This window comes from Opisthocomus hoazin, chromosome Z (genome assembly GCF_030867145.1).
Source record: "Opisthocomus hoazin isolate bOpiHoa1 chromosome Z, bOpiHoa1.hap1, whole genome shotgun sequence".
Lineage (NCBI taxonomy): Eukaryota > Metazoa > Chordata > Aves > Opisthocomiformes > Opisthocomidae > Opisthocomus > Opisthocomus hoazin.
In genome coordinates this window covers 55,323,638-55,344,391 of record NC_134454.1, presented here as the reverse complement: position 1 = coordinate 55,344,391, position 20,754 = coordinate 55,323,638, and the positions used below count along the sequence as shown (strand labels likewise).

The window sequence follows — 20,754 nt, the reverse complement described above, 5'->3', positions numbered from 1 at the left end:
AGAGAAATATTTCAAGAGTGTATCATATTAAATATTTTACACCAATTTATTGCTGCAACTTTAGAGGGTTTAGTTAATTTACTTCAGAGATGAATTTGGTTCTTAAGCTTTATTGATTCTTTAAGCTAACAAACAAAAATAGACTTAGAGGCCAATAAGAACAAAAACAGACATACATTATTTTATGCCTGTTTAAGCAATGAAGGAGAACAGGAAATCAATATAAAAGGGCTTCTTGTATTCATAGGAGTATCTGATGGCTATAGTGAGACAAGAATAATTTACAAGACTATATACATGGGTTTTTGCAATGAAAAATAAAGAGCTCATAAATCTTATTCTTTGGCTGTGATTACATTGCTATTCTTTCCAAAAATAGAATAATTCATAATGTGTTAAATTTGTATTCAAGACAATTCCATTACTTTTCTATCATTGGCACTTTTTAAAAGTCAGTACTGGTTGTTTTTCTGTAATCTGTGTGCTATCTTAAACATGAGCAAATTCAGGGAAGCCCTGTATGTCCATGTGCTACAGGCTGATCACAGCATAGCCTTTCTAGGAAAAAATCCCCCACTTCTAGGTCTGTAGACAGCAAAATTTCACTCCCAGGTGCAAGTTCTGGAACCTGCATAGACACAGAAATAATTCACCTCTAATATCACCTCTTCTTTCTACACGGGAAATGACCTGTGGCTCCATTAGGATGTCTGCCTCTAGTTGTTTTTGTTTCCCATGTGGTGGCAACAGGAGAGACTTCTTCAAGGCAAAGAGAGAAATGTAGCTAAAAATGCCTTATGGTCATTGTGCATGTTCTGCCAGCTCCACTACGAGGCAAATATGAAAAGCAGCATTCACAATAACTGCAAAAGGTCCACCACATCATCCCAAAGAGCAAAAATACATATATGTACAGAAAGAAATGAAATAAGAAGAAGATGAAGAAGAAGAGCAAGAAGAAGAAGGAGAAAAAGAGGAAAAAGAAATTGCAAATAAAGGAAGCTAGAATGTGTCCATTTTACCCTGGATGCAAAAATCATCCATACGAATGACATATTACAGACCTGGTGCATCTTGAGTATCCTTGAACCAGTGCTCACATGTTGAGAGGGATGTGTCAATGTACAGACAGATATACCCCTGGGAAATGTTGGGAGAAATACAAGAACCTGATGCAGAACATCTTGTGGAGTCAGTAAAGGACAGAGAGGGAAGAGAAGAAATGATTTCCATAGCCTCATAGCCTGTGGCTACTGCTAAGAAATGCAGGAAGGAAAAAAGCATGCATGGAAATATATCTTTATATGTGGCTGTTACTACTGCTTCTGCTGCTGCTACTACTCATACTACCACTACTGTATAAATATCCTACTTCGCAAGAAAAAGCCAGCATGTAGATCAAACGTTAATGCATTTTTACCTGCCTGAAGTCCTGCCTAGGAAACAAAAAGTATGGCAGTTCTTATATTAATTAGAGAGAATATGTGAAAAGAACAGCTGCTCCATGGCCTCAGCTGTGCACCATCAACCCTGGGGAGCCAGTATTCACAAAAGATTAATAATTCCTCAGAGAGACATTTTTTTCCATTCTCCCATTTTCTGTGGCCTTTGCTTGATATTTTTATTTGACCTCCTCTAGGTCACAAAAAAGAAAGAAAAATTGGGCAGTTTTACAGGAAGTCCCAGGAAGTTTTTTTTTTTATGCATCAGTTCATGGAGTTGCAGTAATCTAAGACCAAATTTCTCCCTCTCTCTCTCTCCAAATAGACTTGATGTTTTTGTTACTTCTAAGATAACAATTAAACAGCGAGATGGTAAGTCTTGCTTTACAATAGTTTTTGTACATTTCTAAGGATTCTTTCTACACTACTAAAGACCAGCTCTTCACAACTTACATTCTAAGCCATTTTCAAGTCAAAGACCATTACTTCTGCCTCAAGTTGTTAAGAAGCATGGCAGAGGAAAGTGGTTTTATTTAGAGTTTGTGTGAACACACATGACAGAATTGAACTAACCACACGGAGAGAAGGCCCTGAGCAGATGGCTTCAATTAATCATTAACCTTGCCGAGACTGACGAAAGTGGGAGGAGCCAGGGCTTACACAAACCCACTTCTCTCCCCTTCCCCTCTCTTCATTTTACAGAGAAAAGAGAAAAGTGATGTTTCAGAAGGATATATTGTTATGGGAATGCTGGGGGTGGGGGATGAGCAGGGAGCTCATTTAGGACAGACCACAAAACTTGTTTTTCTAAGAATGTTACGAACTTGTAGGAATGAGAGGGCTTGTGAGGAAACAGATGAAGAGATGTTGGCTCTGAATGCTCATACTTTTGCACTACTGCAGTCCTTTTTTCTCTATTTTATGTTGTGGTCTGGTCCCTGTGATCCACGAGGCAATAGGCTGGTGACATCTGGTGTTAATGGTGGGATATCCCGGGAGCAGAAGGAGGCAGAGAGGGACAATGAGAGGGAGGGATGTAAGATAACAGGACTTGTTCAGGAGGCTGAAGGAAAGATACATGTCCCCACTCTTCCTAAAGGGACAAAACTGGGTAGGAAAAGCAGGGTACAGATAGGTCAGAATATGATGATAGTCCATATTCCATTATCAGTAATGGAGAAGGCGTTTTTTCCTTGTTTTCTTGTAGGCATGTGGAGTTCCTGAGGCTGGAACTGTTTCACAGTGCCTTTACTTCAGCAATAAACATCTATGCTACTTGATACCTAGAAGCCTTTTCCCTAAGAACCATAAAAAGCCAGCGGGTTATTGTACCCTTGGTCCCGTTATTTGCTTAGTTGGTATGTCAGAGGAGATTATAACTTGCCAGAGGACAAACTTTAAGCTCATGAAACTATTCTCTTGAGACAGAAGTATAAAAATCTCTCCTTACCCTCCTTAGACAGCCTTACAGAAATGTTTAATCTAACACTGAAATGCATGCTGTGAAAATTCATTAACAGTACAGGATCAGACTAAGATGCATGGCTACTATTTTAGTTTGCCTATAGGGAGGTAAGTGCCCTAGACACCAATGGGCTTTTCACCATTTGAACGTGCTATGGTTGATGAATGCAAGGCCCACTGTTTATTATAAGAGAAACCTGGGAAGATAAGGCCAAACCACTAGAGGGAGTGGCTAGTTATATTTTGCAGATGAGATCATCTGGCAGAAATGAGAGAACTAGCCCAGAGAAATCTAGGGAGGCCTGGGAAGGAAAAGGAAAGGCTATTCCAGAACAAAGCAAAGTAAAACTTTTGCATAAGGCTAGAAAGTACCACACAGTTACTCTTGTTACTGTCTCAGGAAATTTGACTCAGCTGATTAAACATTAAAGTCCTTCTGCAATGCTGAAGAAGATTGGTCCAGATGTATGACACAGCCGTGCCTGAAAGACTGTGCAAAATAGGCAATGAATGTAAAAATGTTGTGAAAATTGCAACAGTCTTCAAGGAAATCTCAGCATAGTGTCAGGATTCAAGGTATCTCAGAAAATGTAGATATTGCAGAAAGGTTCTGGAGAAGCCCAATATATTTGCAAACTAGACACATAAAAACATCTATGGAGCTTTCTAGTAACAGGACTTTTAAGGGACTTGGCGAGCTGCTGCTAAACTAAACCTGGACTTTATCACTAAAGACACCCAGATTATGTTGATTGCAGCAGTACTATGAAGGAACTTCTCCCATTTGCAAATAAAGTAATTGAATACGTGGAACTGATCTAAAAACCTAATTTTGAGCTGATACTAGAGGAATGTATTCCTGTAGACACAACAGAATATACAACCTCAGTATAAGCACTTTTTAGGCACATCAAAGACTCGACAATGTAATTAGTCTAACTGGGACTAGGAGGAAATGACATTCATGACTGTCAGGCTTATATAGAGTCTGTGCATAGGCCAGTCTCAATTTTGAAATGATGTCCATTAATGATAACTGTTTCAGCATTTCAGCATTAAGCTGGTATCTTAAAAACCCAAGGAAATCAGCAGATGAGATACCCAGAGAAGGTAGTAAAGAAAGCTATGATGAGAGTATTGTCAGAAGGGAAAATAATACACAATCAGAAATAAAATAAAGGTAAGAGCTCTTAATTTTATGATTGTTGACAACTCCTTGGCATCCACTTCTCCTGGTACTACACCTACAAAATATTCTTTGTGGCTCCTTTTCATACAATGAACTTCCAGTAAACTAATTGTTTTTTCCAACTGTTATGTTCTACCACGGAAATGCATGAGACAGTTACAAAAATGGTTTTATTTACTTAAAAACTGCAATGAGATCTTTAGATCCATTAGAGATGTAGTATGAATCCATAAACACTTAATAACGTAGCCACTCATACAGAAGCTAACAGAGGATTTGACATATCATTTTGCACTTTGAAGCTGTTACGACGGCTTAACAGATATAGTGACATTCATTTTGTTTAAGGAAACATTACTGAGCATTTGCAATTATTAAGTCTCAAATCTTACGAGGCTGCTATGCTTTCTTGTAGTTCAGGAAAGTTGAAATTACATTCTCCTGTAGCACACTCTTAAACCTGATGACACAGAAATTAGTGGAGTGGGAAGTAACGATGGCAATAGAGACAGAGTGATCTGGATCACTTATGAAGGTGAACCTGTTTAGGTGGTGTGTTTCTAATATAATTATTTATAAAATCATACATAAAATTATGCACGTTAAACTGAAAGTGCAAGGCACAAAATGAGAGAAAGTGTCCAGAAACACAGTAATGGTGAAAAGGATTTAAGATGTAAGGTAGACTGTCACCCAAAACTTCAAGAAGATGTTCTGTGAAGCCATGTATTATTCTTTGATAGTTAAGCAGTGGGATAGCAAGAAAAGTGGGTTAACACATGTTTTTAATGACAGCAGTGATACTATTCCTGGAATGATACGTGCATGTGCCTAGTACTGACATTTCAAAAAGGATGCTCTTGGAAAATAAGCCATAAGTCCTTGCTATTGTTTTCTGAACCAAGTGCTGGAAACACAATTTACAGTGATTCTTTACTAGCTCAAAGAATTTTTTTTTTATCTAAGAGAGGGTGAAGTCATGACTTGATTGCAGCATGCAAGCAACTCAACACAGATGATATTTTTGACGGGGGAAAATGTCTTTAATCTAGTAGAGAATGACCTAACAATGTTAAGTACAGGGCAACATAAACATGCAACTACAAGGTGTATGATTTTTAATAGCTAATCATTAAGACAGTGCTCTTATATGTGACTCTCTTACAAATCTTATCTTTTACATAACAGGTGTATGCCTTACTGAAAACCTACTGCAGCTTATTAAAAATTCTGGGCTTGTGATTGCAGACTACCAGTTATACTGATTGTTGGTCAAATGAAATCACCATACAACTCTCTGCCATATGTGATGAAACGAATCAGCCAGAGGAGTTCAGATGCTGATGCTGTCTTCTGTGAGACTAAAGTAGCTCTGTGGCAAGAATTCCACAGAAGCCTCAGTAAGAAGTATGATCTGGGAGAAACAAACATTTTTCTGCCGTTTAATTGCCATCCAATACTTTGAGAGGGAGTTTCAGCATCTGCAGTGAGGCGCTGCTTTAAATATAAGCTTATCCTGAATAACTCCACTCTAAATACACACAGAAACACTCATTACTATGAATAAAACTCAATTAAATACGCAAAGCAATAATGTCAAAAGGGAATTGACATGAAACTTTCAGATTAGGTGATGTTTTGACTTTTTTCCCTTTGACCTTTACGTTTAGGAGTGGGTGATATAAAGTTTTGAAAAAATATTTCTTTATTACTTCTGGAGGAAAATCTAGAAATTTTAATTGATGACCGTCTCTGTGCATAGGTATGGATTGTTTTAAAACAGCAAAATGAGAGTTTATGTGGTTGCTCTGCTACTTGTATGAAAGATAAAGGTCTTTCAAGGAAAAAAGGCTTCTAAGAAAAGCCAAACGAAAACTGGTTTTGCTTTTAGAACCTTGGCACTGCATAAAATAAGTAAGGCTTCTGTATTGATTCAACTGAACATCCATTTCAGAGTTTTGTTACAGACCCCCTGGTCAGTTCCTGTATATGTCTAGGGCTTGAAATAAGACAACCCACAAAACCAACTAACAAGTAATCACAATATAATAACAGACTTATTTAAACACAAAGTTTAGGCCAGTTAGCGGCCAATTAATGTCAGTTTGGAGGACACTGAAAAAATCAACAAAACTTTTAAGTACACACTTAAGTTTAGGAATATGCTTATATCTATTCTTGATCTGCAAACCATTCAGTGGATGCCTAGTTCCAGTGAGGTGCATTTAGACCTGTGTACTTGGTTGCACAGCGTCTCATTAACAGCACCATTGCAAGTAGCCACTTTATTATTACGGATTTATCTTTTTTCCTTATGAACAGTCAAAACAGCTTTTTTTTTTTTTTCTGTTCAGCGACTTTTTCTCAGTTAACCTATCATCCTTTGCCTTATGGATGCCAGGATTTAACATGGATACAAAGGGCAAAACAAGAATCTAGGTGAGAATTTTTCAATTCATAATAAATATTTTATTTGATTGCTCTGTATTTTTCTCCATGCTTCTTCCCCAAAACCAACACATGAATCAAATGAACAACTTGATTCAGTATGACTATAATCATAGGGTTGCTACAGAAAGGAGAAATGAGGGAAACTTGCTCAATGCTGTCATTGTATGCTTTACTTTTATTTTGAACTTTCCTATTCGCATCAATTTCCTAGTAGCACCTCTATTCACAACTGCCTAGAAGAAAAATGGTGATGACTTAGATTTTCTTTTTTTTTATCCTAAACACATATACAGACATGTAAACTGTTCCTTTCCTTTCCCGTACAACACAACCGCATCAGGAGATCTCTGCTGCTTAGTCCCTGCCTGAAGGCAACACGGGTCATAACCTCTGTTTCATTCACAGACACACTCATACATACAATTTCTACCTGTTAAGCAGCAAAGAGGTGCACGGCTCAGCCTCAGGTTTATTTTTCCTATTAGATTGTGGGATAAATCTTGCATGTGAGTCTTTCAAAAGTTGAGACATTTAAGACTTTTTCTTGGGCTTGGCAAAGTAACAAATAAAGCTTACAAAGTGGTTTTGGCCACCCTTGCTGATTCATTCATTGAGAATATCTGCTGAATCAGTCCTTAGAATGTTTCAGTGGTAACAGTTTACATAATGTATAACATGGTCTCAGGCTATCAGCATGCTTGAAGTTCCAAACAAGATCAAAGCTGCTTCACACAGTGTGGTCAATACTTCAGACTTGTGAATACTGGAGAAGCAGCAGGAGCCAGACGTAGTGAAAACAGACCACATGACCAATGTGAGTGGGCTTAAAAGACAGGAACCTTTCAGATTTTTGTTCTCTCTCTCACTGGTCAGTATCATGCAACTACCCTGTTCACCAAAAAATGGGACAATGTCATGGTGTGTTTGGGCAAACATTTTCAAAGGATAGATATAAAACAGAAGAATGCTTTCACTTTCGCAATAGTTTTATCCTCTCCTGCAGTAGTTCATCACCAGTCTCGAGTGGAAACTGATGGAAACTGCAGGAGACACTGTTTTAAACAGCAAAAACAAGACAAAAATACACCTACTCATGAAATCAAAACTAAGAGAGTAGACACCCTAAACTGAGTGTCAAGACCCTCAAGAAAGCTGAACCAATCTAACGTCTCAGAGTTGTCAGAAAAGTTAATCCTGCTCCCTCTTCCTTTATTTTTTTTGTCTCTGCTGTTCAAGTAGTCATAAGAGATGATGCTAGGAATGGGGTTGGATTGAGAAGCTGGGGACAAAGATACTGTAGGTCATAGGATGTGACACACAGAGACTTAAGCTTGTCTTTGGTGTCTTGAGAAAGTTCCATCATCAGACAAGGGCTCCGAGGAACTCTTGAGACACAAATTCAGTGGGTTATAAGAAATCAGGGATTTTTTCCAGAATCATGTTTTCTGCAAGCAGACTGACTCCTTGTCAAAATGTAAGGGCTGTAACACTTTGCAAGTACGCTGTATTAATTACTCTATCCACGTTTGAACTCATGTAGTTGGGGACTTAGTTAGAAGGGCAAATGGATTTCATTGCTTCAGCAGCTGGGATCATCTAAAGCCCATTCAAACACTGTGTCTGAACGCTTGCATTTAACAAACTTTCCTCAACGGCCTAATTGTACCCAGGCCAGGACACTTATAAAGAGAAGAAGTCTCCTGGTTCAGCATTAAATCTGTATGTGGAAGAGTATATGGAAGTTGAACAAAGAAGTTATTAAACCTCTTTGTAACTTCAGAAAGATTTTTTTCTTTGCTTGTCTTGTCCTTATGTTTTTCTGAATGAAATTTCTAGCTCTGAAATGTAATCTTGTAACCAGGAGTAGACATTAATAAAATCCAAAACACTATCTCCCAAGCAGTAGTTTACTGTTTATTAATAAACTGTCTTATCTGAAAGACACAGAAGACAAAAAATCCACTATACACTTTATGTTTAGTCTGTCATGTATATTTACATCTGCCTCTCCTTAGGCTTCTGTGTTTATGCTACTTGGGTTTAATATAGTTTTGAACTGTTTTCAAAACTGAAAATAACTTGCTTTGTTCTGTCAGGAATTCACACCAAAATAGATAAAGACAGGACAATTATAAGCTTAAATGGCATGCTATTTGGATTAGTGTACTTTATTGCAATAGAACGGGTAAGACAAAAGTGGTATCAGCATTGTAGAAGATTCACAATTGCACTTCTTGGGGTTGTCTGAGGCTCTTCCCTCCCACACACTTCTTCCCTCTGACTACCATGCATTTCTGCTGTTTGCTGTAAATAAGTTTATTTTGAAATCACCAGTGTTAAAGTTTTTGCAGAATTTATAACCTCCACAGCAAAAGAGGAAGCACAGATGTTGCCTGTATTGCTCCAAACCTTAGAATTGGTGTATTTTTCAAAAAGCCCTACTGCCTCTCTTTGAGGAGACTTGGGGTCTCACTCTGATAGGGTCTCCTATATTAAATGACTGAGTTCAAAATGATCACTTAATTTATTGAGGTTAATTTTTGTTGAAACTGTATTTATAAGTCATGCAGATGTGCAAACATTTGCTGGACTTCTCTCCAAAATGGCAATGATAGAGTTTGCTGTACTTTTAGTTTCCTCTGCTACCTGTTTCTTGTTTGGCTAGAAGAAAATCCTCTTCACAGGGCTTGAGCAGCAGATGTAACTCTCAGCAGAGATTTCATGACATTAGAAGTAGCTACAAGCTATGCCAAGGATGACTCGTATCTAATGAAGTGGTGCAGACTCTGTTGAAGTCTCCATCTTCACTGTGTTCATTTTTCTGTTGGTTTTTTTTTGGTTTGGTTTGGTTTGGGGCTTTTTTTGGTTGCTATATTTTGCTTGGTTTTCTTCATTTAAACATGGTTGAAAAAGCAGCAGGAATTGAGGTCAAAAAAGGGTCAGTGAGGTTCTCTGCATACTTCTGATTTTAGTCACAACATTTGCTCACGTGATATACAGGAAGACATGTTGGAGCATGGATGCATGAATCAGGAAAGCTAGAGTTTTGATGTCCCCATTCTCATGGTATCCTATGTCATATGGCATCTGTCTTCAGTAAAGATAGGCATCGTGATATTTCAAGACTGGTATAAGACCTAAACAGTGGTTCTCCAATTTCTCCTTTGCAAAGGACGCTACACAGATCACGCTCTCCTCTGTATAGAAAGGTTAAAAAATTGCCTTATAGAAGCACAACACTAATTTTTGCTCCCTGACTGGAAAGTAATATAGCTACTGTTCGTGTGAGAAATTTATAGAAGTCTCATAGGTTATGAGTTTGCTTCTGATGAGGGCAAACTGAACATGTCACACCAGTTCATTCTTTAGCAATCAGACCACAAGACAGGCAAGCTTCAGAATCGATTCTTCTCTACTGTGAGTGTGAAATTCTGGTCATTTTGGGGTTCCTGATGTTTGTACGGTGTTACTTATGTGGAAAAAAGCCCCAAAATATTAATTAGGTAGATATAAGATTAAGCAAAACTTTTCTTGAAGTATCTGCAATTTTAGTATGCAAACAATACCAAAAAAAGTAGAAAAAGTGAGTGTTTTAAAGCATTTTGTTTCATTTTTTACAAATAATTAAATTACCTCTTCCTTTTTTCAGTAACATTAATAGACTACTCAGTACTGCCCAGCAAAAGAAATTGTTTTGCTATTTGATATTACTTGATTTTAGTTAAAAACAAGATCTGAAAAGTGGGTAACTAACTAAGCAGTTGCTCTTGAAAAACTGGTGTTAGAAAGTAATGATGGGCAAATTCCAGTATGGCACACTGTACAGTTGTTAATGTTAGCAATTTTATATCAATTTATGTTCCATATAATTTATTGTTAGCTGTTCATTTTGAACTAGAACTAAAGGCAGATATTTATCATATCTCATTAGAAATTCAGCAAAGATTTTGGGGCACTATGATTTCCTTACTAATTTCGGAAACTAGTCAGAAAAAGGCAGTTCAGACAAATATAACACCATACACAAATAATACTTCGTAAATGACATTATAAAGAAAAGTACTGGCAGTTTCTTACTGTGACTCAGTTTTTACCCAGAAAAAAACTTCCATTTTAAATAACTTCTTGAAAGATAAAATAAAACTGGATAGTCTCTCTCTGAAGATAAAATCACTCTAGTAAATAGGCAAAGGAATGTATGCTGTTGCTGTGTGATTTATTACCAAATCTTTGACACTCAGGAAAATCTCTCCCACAGCAAGTATGGAAATGATTTCAATATTGCTGCTTCTTCGTTCAGTGAAAATGCTGGCACAACCCCTGAACAGTGCTGGCTTCCATTTTGTGTTTCCTGGGCACTTCCAGGGCTGCTTATATGGAAGTCAGAACTGAATGTCCCAGAGGAACAGACCAAGCAGCCTCTCTGGTTGCTCTGTCTTTAAACTATTTGCTAATCTTGCTAAACTAGCTGCACTAATAATATCTTTTCAGTAGATAAGGATAAATCCACTTCTACAGGTTTTTGATTACTTACAGTATGCTGTCGTCTTCCAACAGGAAATTAATTTAGGTTAAATTATGTATTACTTGACCTTATGTTACTAGGTCTACCTTGTCCACAGAGAACAAGGGGTGTGCTTCCACATACACATCTGCAAGGTAGTGTTTTGACAGGCAGTTTGAGTCTTTCTAGCAGCACTTCCACGGAAGAAAAGCCACATATTGTCTTCTTAATTTTCTAAAACGTCAAAAGCTTGATCTTCTCACTCAATAAAAAAAACAAATACGAAATGTGCATGCAACAACCAAACAAAGCTACAAAATACGCAAAACACTTGCAAGCATGCCATGCCACCTCAGAAAAAACAATGATCTGTCTTCTACTGCACAGACAGAAAGCAAGAGAGAACAATTCTTAGGAGGGCAATAAAAAGAGAGTGAGGTTTTTCCTTAGCTGCCAATGTCTGGCATAGGTGGGTTGGAAATAAATTTTTAAGAGGTTGTAAAGGAGGGTGACATGTATTCATTTGGTGTGGTGTTAGCGTGCGGCAGGTGAAACTGTGTCCCAAATTCTGCCTCCTCTGTACCCGGGCTTGCACTCGGACCCAGTGTGACCTCTCCTCCTCCCTCTGCCTCTCTCCAGCTCGTCCCATCAGGCGCCTGTCACTCCTTCCTTTGTCCTGGCTGTCTCCTTCCATAGCCCCATTTGCCTTAGCTGACCTCATTAAGGGCCAGACCAGGGACGTAAAACCCTATTCTCCGCTCTGCCGCTTGCACTTGGAGTTGGAAGGGAGGCACAACATAAACCAGCTCCCCACAGATCTCATCAGCGGCACAAGGGAGGCAACTGGCCTGTCTAACTCTTCACTCCACCTTTTTTCACAGCTGCAGGACCTTAGGAGACTCACATTACTCACTGTTGATAAAAGCCTATTAACCCCATTCTGGCTGCTGTCCAGAGTCAACTGTACCGTGTTAGAGCAGGAGTGTCTGTCCCTCCCTGTGAATGCTAGTATAGCTCACCTGGGAGCTCACAGATATAACTGGAGAGCACTATGTAGCATACTGGAGGAGTTTTCTGAAGAAACAAAGTAAGCTGGCCTCACCAGACCCTTCGTCAAAGCTAAAGCAATGCTGACTTCACTGAAAATGAAAAGTAAGTGATTTGTTCTGGGTTTTGGTTTCAGCATCAGAGCTCAACGCAGCCAGCCCTAGATGCAATAATTCAGATCTTACCAGTCTGCATGGACTGCTTTCAATTGCAGTGTAAATTATAATTCATATTTCTATACCAGAAATCTTATGGTGCAAATATGAAAGGGTACTGATAAATACTGGCTGATGAGTTAAGCTTCTCAGCAAGTCTTTTATCTTCAACAGCTTTCTAAACGTCTTAGTAACATCACACTACATCTATAATTGTGTAACAATATTATATAGCTGCCTCATTCCAGTAATTCACCAAGTACTATTCACAAATAATTTGTGAACATTAGTTTCCACTGTGGCTCAGTCACCTAGTATTATTGTGCCCTGGTGACACTGCTATAATCCTCTTCTACCTTGAATCCCCTAAAACACTGCATTCATGCATCTGCTTGTCCTTTCAGTCTAGTTTTTGGAAATGGGGAATGCTCTTTCAAAAGCCCCCAGAGCTACGTCATAATATAAGCAGTTCGAGAAACAGCACAGCCAGGCATTGTATCTTTTCTTCAGTTTAAAGAATTCTATTAGAGTATCTTTCCAGAAGTTATGTAAGAAAATTTGACTTCTTCAGCAGCTGAAGTGCATTGTATTTACCTAATATGCTTTTTGTATTTTTAAAAAGACTACGTCAATTATAGTATCTTGTAGTCCTTTTCCATTATATTGCTGCTTCTCAGAGGAAAGCCCTTCTTTTGGTTTCCAAGCAGAAACCTGTGAAGCTGTCTGCTTTCAGCACTCCTCCAAATGCATTTTGTCTTCCAAACCACAGGTTATGTCTAGAAAGCAGGAATAACAAGGAATAAATGTGAAGAGAAACTAACAAAGTTTAAGAAAATGAAAGAGATTCTGAAAAAGGAAAATAACTTTGAAAAGAGCAAGTACCTTGCAGAGATCAACAACAAAATCAGACCTTAAAATGATTTAAGACAGAAGCTGAGCTGACATCACTGTGGACCTGAGATACATGTAAAACAAAATTAAATTTTTACTTCAGTGAGGCTTTGAATTATACTTTATGTTGGTGTGGGATGTGTTTAGCAATGACAATTAAAAGGCATCATTTTCTTTAGTTTCTATACGTAATAGGTGGTGTCCTTCTTCCTCTATTCCAAGCATTTTCTGAGAAGTCGATAGGCAAGTTTCCTCATTCCACTACTTGCTATGGTTTACAACTTTAATGATATTGTCACTATTTTGTGATATTGTCACTATTTCCCTACATTCTCAGGTAAGTTTCACTGCTGTAAAAATTTTCAGAATGACCCCCAAGTGATCATTTTGGAGACCCTGGCTAGCTTCTTCTCCGAGTATAACACCATTTTTAGTTACATTGCTTATTTTATGCTGTAGATTCTCAGAGGAATACCATCTGACCCTAGCAATTTACTGTCATGAAGTTCCACATTTCCCCTGTTTCTCTCTGACAGTGCCATACCTTCTCCAGCTATAAGGAGTAACCTCTGGATACACATTTCCTCTTTCTCTGATGAGGTGGCATCCAGTGATAAGAAAACACTTGGCTTCTATGCTCTAACTATCACTTTTATTCTTAGGTGCTCTAACAGAACAGTGCCTCTCCCTTCAGCCTCGCATCTCAAAAGATCATACTCCTACAGTAAATTCTCAGTCCCACAAAAATATCCTGTTACGTATCCAATTCCTGCCCAGCAGTGACTAGGCCGTGTCAAGTGGGAAGAACCTTGTAGGGAAGTGGAAACTTCTCCAAATTAGAGAATCCTGTCAGCACTAGCAATTATTATTAACAATAGAAGGGATGATAACAGTACTGGAGAGGATTATCCTTGAACAGTGTTGAAAAAGACTTGTGCCTGTCTGAACTGACTGCAAATACATAGTCAACATCTTTGTAGTCTAAAAATGGTTTGCTAAAAATTAAACAATAGCTAAATTAATTTCTTGCTATTACATTTCATTTTAGAAAGATATGCAATGGAGCCCAGCATCACAGTAGAGCTAGATTACAGCTGCAGAAAGCTGTGCTTGTGTGCCTACGTGATTCCAGTTTCAGTTGACCACTACAAAGCTCTTCTGTAGTGGGGAGTAAAAAGAAACGGTCAGCAAGGAGAGTCTTCTGACTGAAATCTATCAAAGTTAGTTATATTAACCACAGCTTTGCATATATTTTCAATTTTTTTAATTTACCTTCTCTAGTCTTTAGGACCATTTGTCCATGCAGGCAAGATGAGGAAACTCATTAAACCAGCTGGCAGATATAGTGCAATTGGTTAGGCACAAAGTCCCCTTAATCATTCCAAAGACACTGTTATTACAAATTAAGTAAAACAGTTTCAGATAGCAGTAGGGCTTCAGGGTTGACTTTGACCTCTTTCAGTTATGCAAACTGATTGTGTATAGTTCATCCAGTTATTGACAAACAGGTTATTTTGTCAACATCAGTGAAAGAGAAGAAATTTATTAGATATAACCTGATGATACAAAGACAGCTGAGCTCTGGGGACGGCACATGGGACTTAGCTCTTTCCTGACTCAAAATTTGGAAGGGGATGTTAACTAGGGACCTTCTTTCCCTTTGAATTTATTCTTTCATATCAGTTGATTCTGAGCAAGCTGGACACAATTCTGTAGGTCAGTTTAACAGTTGAACAGGCAAAGTTTCACATGTTACGTAATCTACAAAAATATTCTCTTTCACTCTCAAGCACAGATGGCTCAGGATTCCAAATTCATGATAAAGCAGCTGGATTTTTTTCCAACTTTGCTTGCTTTGAGGGAGTAAAGTCAGAGGAAAATCACCTTTTCCTTGTTATTAGAAAGCATGAGACGCTGTAATTTCTCAATAGATAAACCCCTGGTAATGAAAAGTACAAGTATACTTGTTCAGGTGACAAGTGGCTCTGTCTGCTTTGGCTTCCACAGAACCATAAGGTGCTAAATAACTATATTCCTAATCTCTCTGCTCTTTCTAGGGCTGTGTTTAGAGTAAACCAAGAAAAACAGAGTGATTAAAAAAAGACCTTTTAGTTTGTTCACAGAATAGTTCTTGAGAGACACTTAAATTTTATGATGGCCCTAAAGAGGAAGAAGGCCTGAATCTACCTCATAACTTCTTGGCATGGCTATCACACAATCAAAAATCTATAATTTCTAGCTGAGAGAATTAAAATTAAAAGGGGTGGTACTTATGAAGAAAAAGCTGGGGGAGGAAAAGTATCAATCAGATATTGTCTGACAAAGTCTTTGAATAAAAGGACTTATGTCAACAAATCTAAACTACATTTACAGCCCTGTTAGAGATTATGCCAGTTCAACGGCCAAAGGTATCAATCCTAACCCACAACGAAGTTACTTATTAATTCAAATGCAAACCTGTACATGATAATACTTTATTACTTTCTCAACAACACGTCTGCAGCCAGCAACCTAAAAACCTCTTTCTGACATAGCAATGACTGAAACCATTAACTAACCTTAAATTCCTTTATTTTCTCTTCAACTTAAAAAGGTAAATAAGATTAACAAAAGTAACTACGGTTACAAACACAAATACAGTCATATGAGGTTATCTGGTAACGACCCAAGTCAGTCCTGAAGTCAATCCATTCACATATTTTTAGCTATTCTCTCTGCTGAGATAGTGTACTTGCTAATACATTACTGATCTCTCTCAACAAAATGTCATCAAACCACTACCATTAAAGATATTGCAAATACACCGAGTCGTTCAGTAGAGGTAGATGCAATCAGTCAGGAGCAGTTCCTTCCCAGAGAGTCTGCAAGTGAGGACTTTCTTCCACAGGTATAGAAATGACAACATTCTGAACATTGTACAAGACAAACAGTAAAGTCTGTTTGCTGCCTTAAAGCGCTTCCTGTATTCCTGTCATTTGTGGGGTAGGTGTGAAGCTGTGTGGCTAGGCAATGCAACTGATTTATAAATAGGAGACTGCTACATTCTGAGACAAAATTAGAGGCAACTGCTATAAGCATCCATTATCAGTTAAAAACACCCCATGAAAGAGCTACAGTGGCACTAAAAACCTTGTATACATATCTAGGAGATCAAAGGAAAAATTACATAAGTTACCCTACACAATATATAGTGGGCTTTTGCTTGACAGTATTATTCTCCTGAAATTTGGCTTCCCTATTTTTAGTCTAATACAGAGCTGAAAGTCTATAGCAGTAACAGAAGACTGCATAAAGATCGTTATTTTCTAGTTTCAATTAAAACTGCCAAAACAAAATATTTGAAAAATTAGAACTGAAGGACACAACATCACAATCCACTGCCATTTATTGGAATCTGTCTGTCACCTCATGCACATATTTATAGGATAGGCAGACTGAATAAACATACACATTAGAGGAGACAGACAAGTATACACATTTCAATAAACTCGGAAAAAGACCTGCCATGATCCCATGACCCAAAATAATACAGCTTTCACAAACAATTGAAAAGAACTACATTTTGGATAAAAGCTGTTTTCAAAGCGGACAATGAACTGCTAAAAAAACCCTTAGCTACATCAATACTGTACTGCAAAAACAGAAATGAAATAGATTTCTACTGTATGAGGACAGCTACTGACCGAAAGACACAGATCTCTAACAGCTCAGAAAGACTAATATGCAACAATATTTCCATCGGAAGAGTCAGTAGCATTAATAAAAATAAGATGAATTTCGAAAATAGAGCTATTACTTAGCCTCTCATTAAAAAACAAGAATTCAGGAAACTGAATAGCAAAGCTGCTAGACTTGCTAACTGACAACATGCTCATATGATATATCCATGAAGATAAGGACTTTAAGGACTTCTGACTGAGTTTACCAACAGCTACTATTGACTGTTAGTTACAAATTATCTATGACATTTTTTGGTTTTCAATGTATGCAACAATGAATAAAAACTTAAAAATACCTTATAAGCTCTGTTAGGACAATCTTGTTTATTTACCCAAAATACTAACCTAATGCTTTGAAAGTAACAAAATACCTGAAAAGACAGTATCTACTTACAGGAAAATTACCTTACATACTGTTGCCAGAAGGGCATATTCTCCTCCCTATCTGAAGCAATTCAATCTATAAAGTCATAAAACCCTCCGAGTGTCTTACTGTCCGCAACATAGGCGACGTAGTGAGAAAACAACATGTAGGGATTTGGAAGTACACCAAGAGGACAGTAGATAAAGACAGCAAGTCGTTTACCAGCCAAAATGGACACGTGTCAGCTGGAGTCAACTGTCTACCAAATACAACTTTTCATTGTACTGGTGCAGGAAAAGCTGGGTTGGGGCAACCCCCACTATCAATACAGGCTGGGGGATAAAGGGAGTGAGAGCAGCCCTGCTGAAAGGGACTTGGGGGTTACTGGTGGACGAAAAGCTGAACATGAGCTGACGATGTGTGCTTGCAGCCCGGAAGGCCAACTGTATCCTGGGCTGCGTCAAAGGCAGGTTGAGGGAGGTGATTCTGCCTCTCTGCTCCGCTCTGGTGAGACCCCACCTGGAGTCCTGTGTCCAGCTCTGGAGCCCTAAGCATGAGAAGGACATGGAGCTGCTGGAGCGGGTCCAGAGGGCCACAAAGATGATCAGAGGGCTTAAGCACCTCTCCTGTGAGGAAAGGCTGAAAGAGTTGGGGTTGTTCAGCCTGGAGAAGAGAAGGCTGCAAGGAGACCTTATTGTGGCCTTTCAGCACCTAAAGGGGCCTTATAAGAAAGACAGGGACAGACTTTTTAGCATGACTTGCTGCAACAGGAGAAGGGATAATGGTTTTAAACTAAAAGAGGGTATATTCAGACTTGATATAAGGAACAAATTTTTTACAATGAGGGTGGTGAAACACTGTAATGGGTTGCCCAGAAGTGGTAGATACCCCATCCCTGGAACCATTCAAGGTCAGGTTGGACGGGGCTCTGAGCAACCTGATCTAGTGGAAGATGTCCCTGCTTTTTGCAGGAGGGTTGGACTAGATGTCTTTTAAAGGTCCCTTCCAACCCAAACTAGTCTATGTTCTGCACCTTCCTAGGCAAAATGAGGGTATTTTTAAAAAACATCATGAACACAAAAGTTTCACTCCAGGCTTTAACTGTGACTGTCGGGCAAAAAAAAAAAAAAAAAAAAAAAAAAGCTCAGAAAACATGGACCTTATGTCAGACAGGAAACAGCACAAACATTCCATTTATTTCAACAATGCAATTGTTCATTACTAAAAAGAGTGTGATTATAACACTGAATAGACAGTGTTCACAGCTCTTTTCTTCTGTTTCACGACACAAGACATTTATATCACATGATGTTGGAGACAGTGAATCAGGCACATTGAAAACAAGTGTTTTTTCTGCTGTCGCAGATGGTGGCTAAGTTCCTTCCCTTCTCACTGCTGAAAGTTTATCTTCCAATAAGTAATTCCCAAGACATCTTGCAATAGGAAGCATTCATGAATGAACGTATTAAAATGTTTCCTATTGCAGGGTCCACCAGGAATTCTTTATGATACTTGCAAGGAGTTTACAGACCTTCTTTTGTTACATCAAAAAACCTCAAATTTGCTTTTTCTGAACATACTAGTCTGCCCTTTTTCAAAATACCAGAACTAAACACTAGCATGAGACAGAGCCAATGGCCCTGTATGTACTTACCATGTACCACATGCTTGGCCACTTGGGATCGTTGAAATAAGTGGACTGGGTACCACCAGGTTTATAATCCCTCTTTATCCTGCTTTTAACCACCTGCTGTTGTATCCACTCCACCTGCCAACCAGGAAAACATATGGAAAGTGTTAGAGTTCCATGGAGATTATCAACAAATGTGTGAAATTTTGGGAAGTTTCCCATTACCATAGTCCAAGACATATTTCATATTAAAAGAGTTCATTTTGGCAGTGGGAATGCACATCTCACCTTGGCATACTGTTCACTAAGGAATATGTCCGACTTAGGGTTACAAATCTCCCTGAAAAACAACTTAAATCCCCTGCTAGAAGGACTTAATTGGCTACCATCTTTTGAATGCTATTATTTTACATTATTAAACTAGTGCTTCTTCCAAATTTATAAAACCAATTACTTTTACAAAATACAACAGTATATTACACTGAGAAATTCATTACATTTCTGACAGGGTGGGGTTTTGTTTGTTTTGCTTTCTTTTTTTTTATTTTTGATTTAAGTCTGTGCCTGAAAACAAAAACATTCACAAAAATATTCAAGTGTTTTGCTTAGCCAATATCTAAATCACCTTTACCACTTGGAGTGCAAAAAACCAAATTAAACTGTATTTTCAGAAAAGTGACTCTTTGTCAAGATTCTCTCAGCCAGGCACTCTGGAACTTTATTTTATACTAAGTCCTCCCGAGGGAGAAACAGCTGGACACTGAGCAACAGGTCAAATTACAACAGAAAAAAAAAAAAAGAGTTTGAAACAGAAAAATAAATCTAAGGGTTAAAAATCTAATTCTGAAATTTATATTCTTGTCTGTCCGACACCTCTTCAAAGATTCATGACACATCCAGCAAGGGCGACACCAAAAGTAACATCAACCTTAATGCAGACAGGACTCTGCAGTTATTTCTGTATTAGCTATTCAAAATAGGAGCTATTTTCCATAAATGTAAATAATATAAACTATCCACAGAGAAACCCAAGTTGTATTTACACGCATCTAGCTTCCTCCCAGGTCATATTTCTGCTGAATTGTTTCATGGGATATAACTATAAAAATTCATTTCACCTCTATCCAAGCAAGACAGCCATTTCCTACTAGAAGCCAACTCTGCACCTTTCATTTGTGCTGTTTATGAATATCTGTGTATGCACACAAACATACAAATATATAAAAGAAGTTTACTTTCAGGTCACGTATTTCTTTGTCACTTGTCAGAGATGGTATTAATGTTTTCCCTTAGCAGGATAATATCGCTACTGTGCATACACCACTCGGCTTCAAATCCTTAGATAGACATAGGTCCATTGACATTAACAGAAACTTTGCTTGAGATCCATACCATGCCTACCTCTAACACCTCTACGGTACCACTCTGGCCTCTGTTTCTTGGTGAGATGCAAATACAAGAAGACATTCCTGAATTCGGCATCAGAGGGTTCCTAAGACATTCCTTATAGACGTTTGTTTTCTTTATAAAGAACGAATTAATTTTTCCCCTTCCCAAGAATTAACTTCAGGGTCAAGAGTATTCTCTTCTATTCTCCTCTTCTGGAGGAGAAATCATGCAGTTTAAGAATATAGACTACCAGGTAGCATTCACAGTGAAATCCATTTCTCTGCTAAATCTTCTAGGAACAATCATAGATCCCTTTCCACTTCTAAGAGACTTTAGAAATTTGATAGTGTGCCTTTCTCTCCTGGTTCCTGTGCTCTTCTCTCAGCTCAGGCTGAAATCGGTCTTGGTGGACGCTATCTTGAGAAGCCAAGAGCTGACTGCCCCCTTCAGACCTTACAGGATCCAGAGGTCCCTTCAGTAGGAGCAGGTAGCTAATCAGTCTTATGCGC

The 20,754-nt window shown here is 38.3% G+C and overlaps 1 protein-coding gene across 4 annotated transcripts in view; it reads right to left on the bottom strand.

The window, feature by feature from the left end:
• Positions 1-20,754, bottom strand: part of PCSK5 (proprotein convertase subtilisin/kexin type 5) — a 260,034-nt gene that overhangs the window by 194,955 nt on the left and 44,325 nt on the right. For all 4 annotated transcript variants that reach the window (XM_075447030.1, XM_075447031.1, XM_075447032.1 and 1 more), the window contains exon 3: positions 18,881-18,994. In XM_075447030.1, the coding sequence (XP_075303145.1) occupies positions 18,881-18,994 (114 nt within the window). The remainder of the gene's footprint in view (positions 1-18,880; positions 18,995-20,754) is intronic.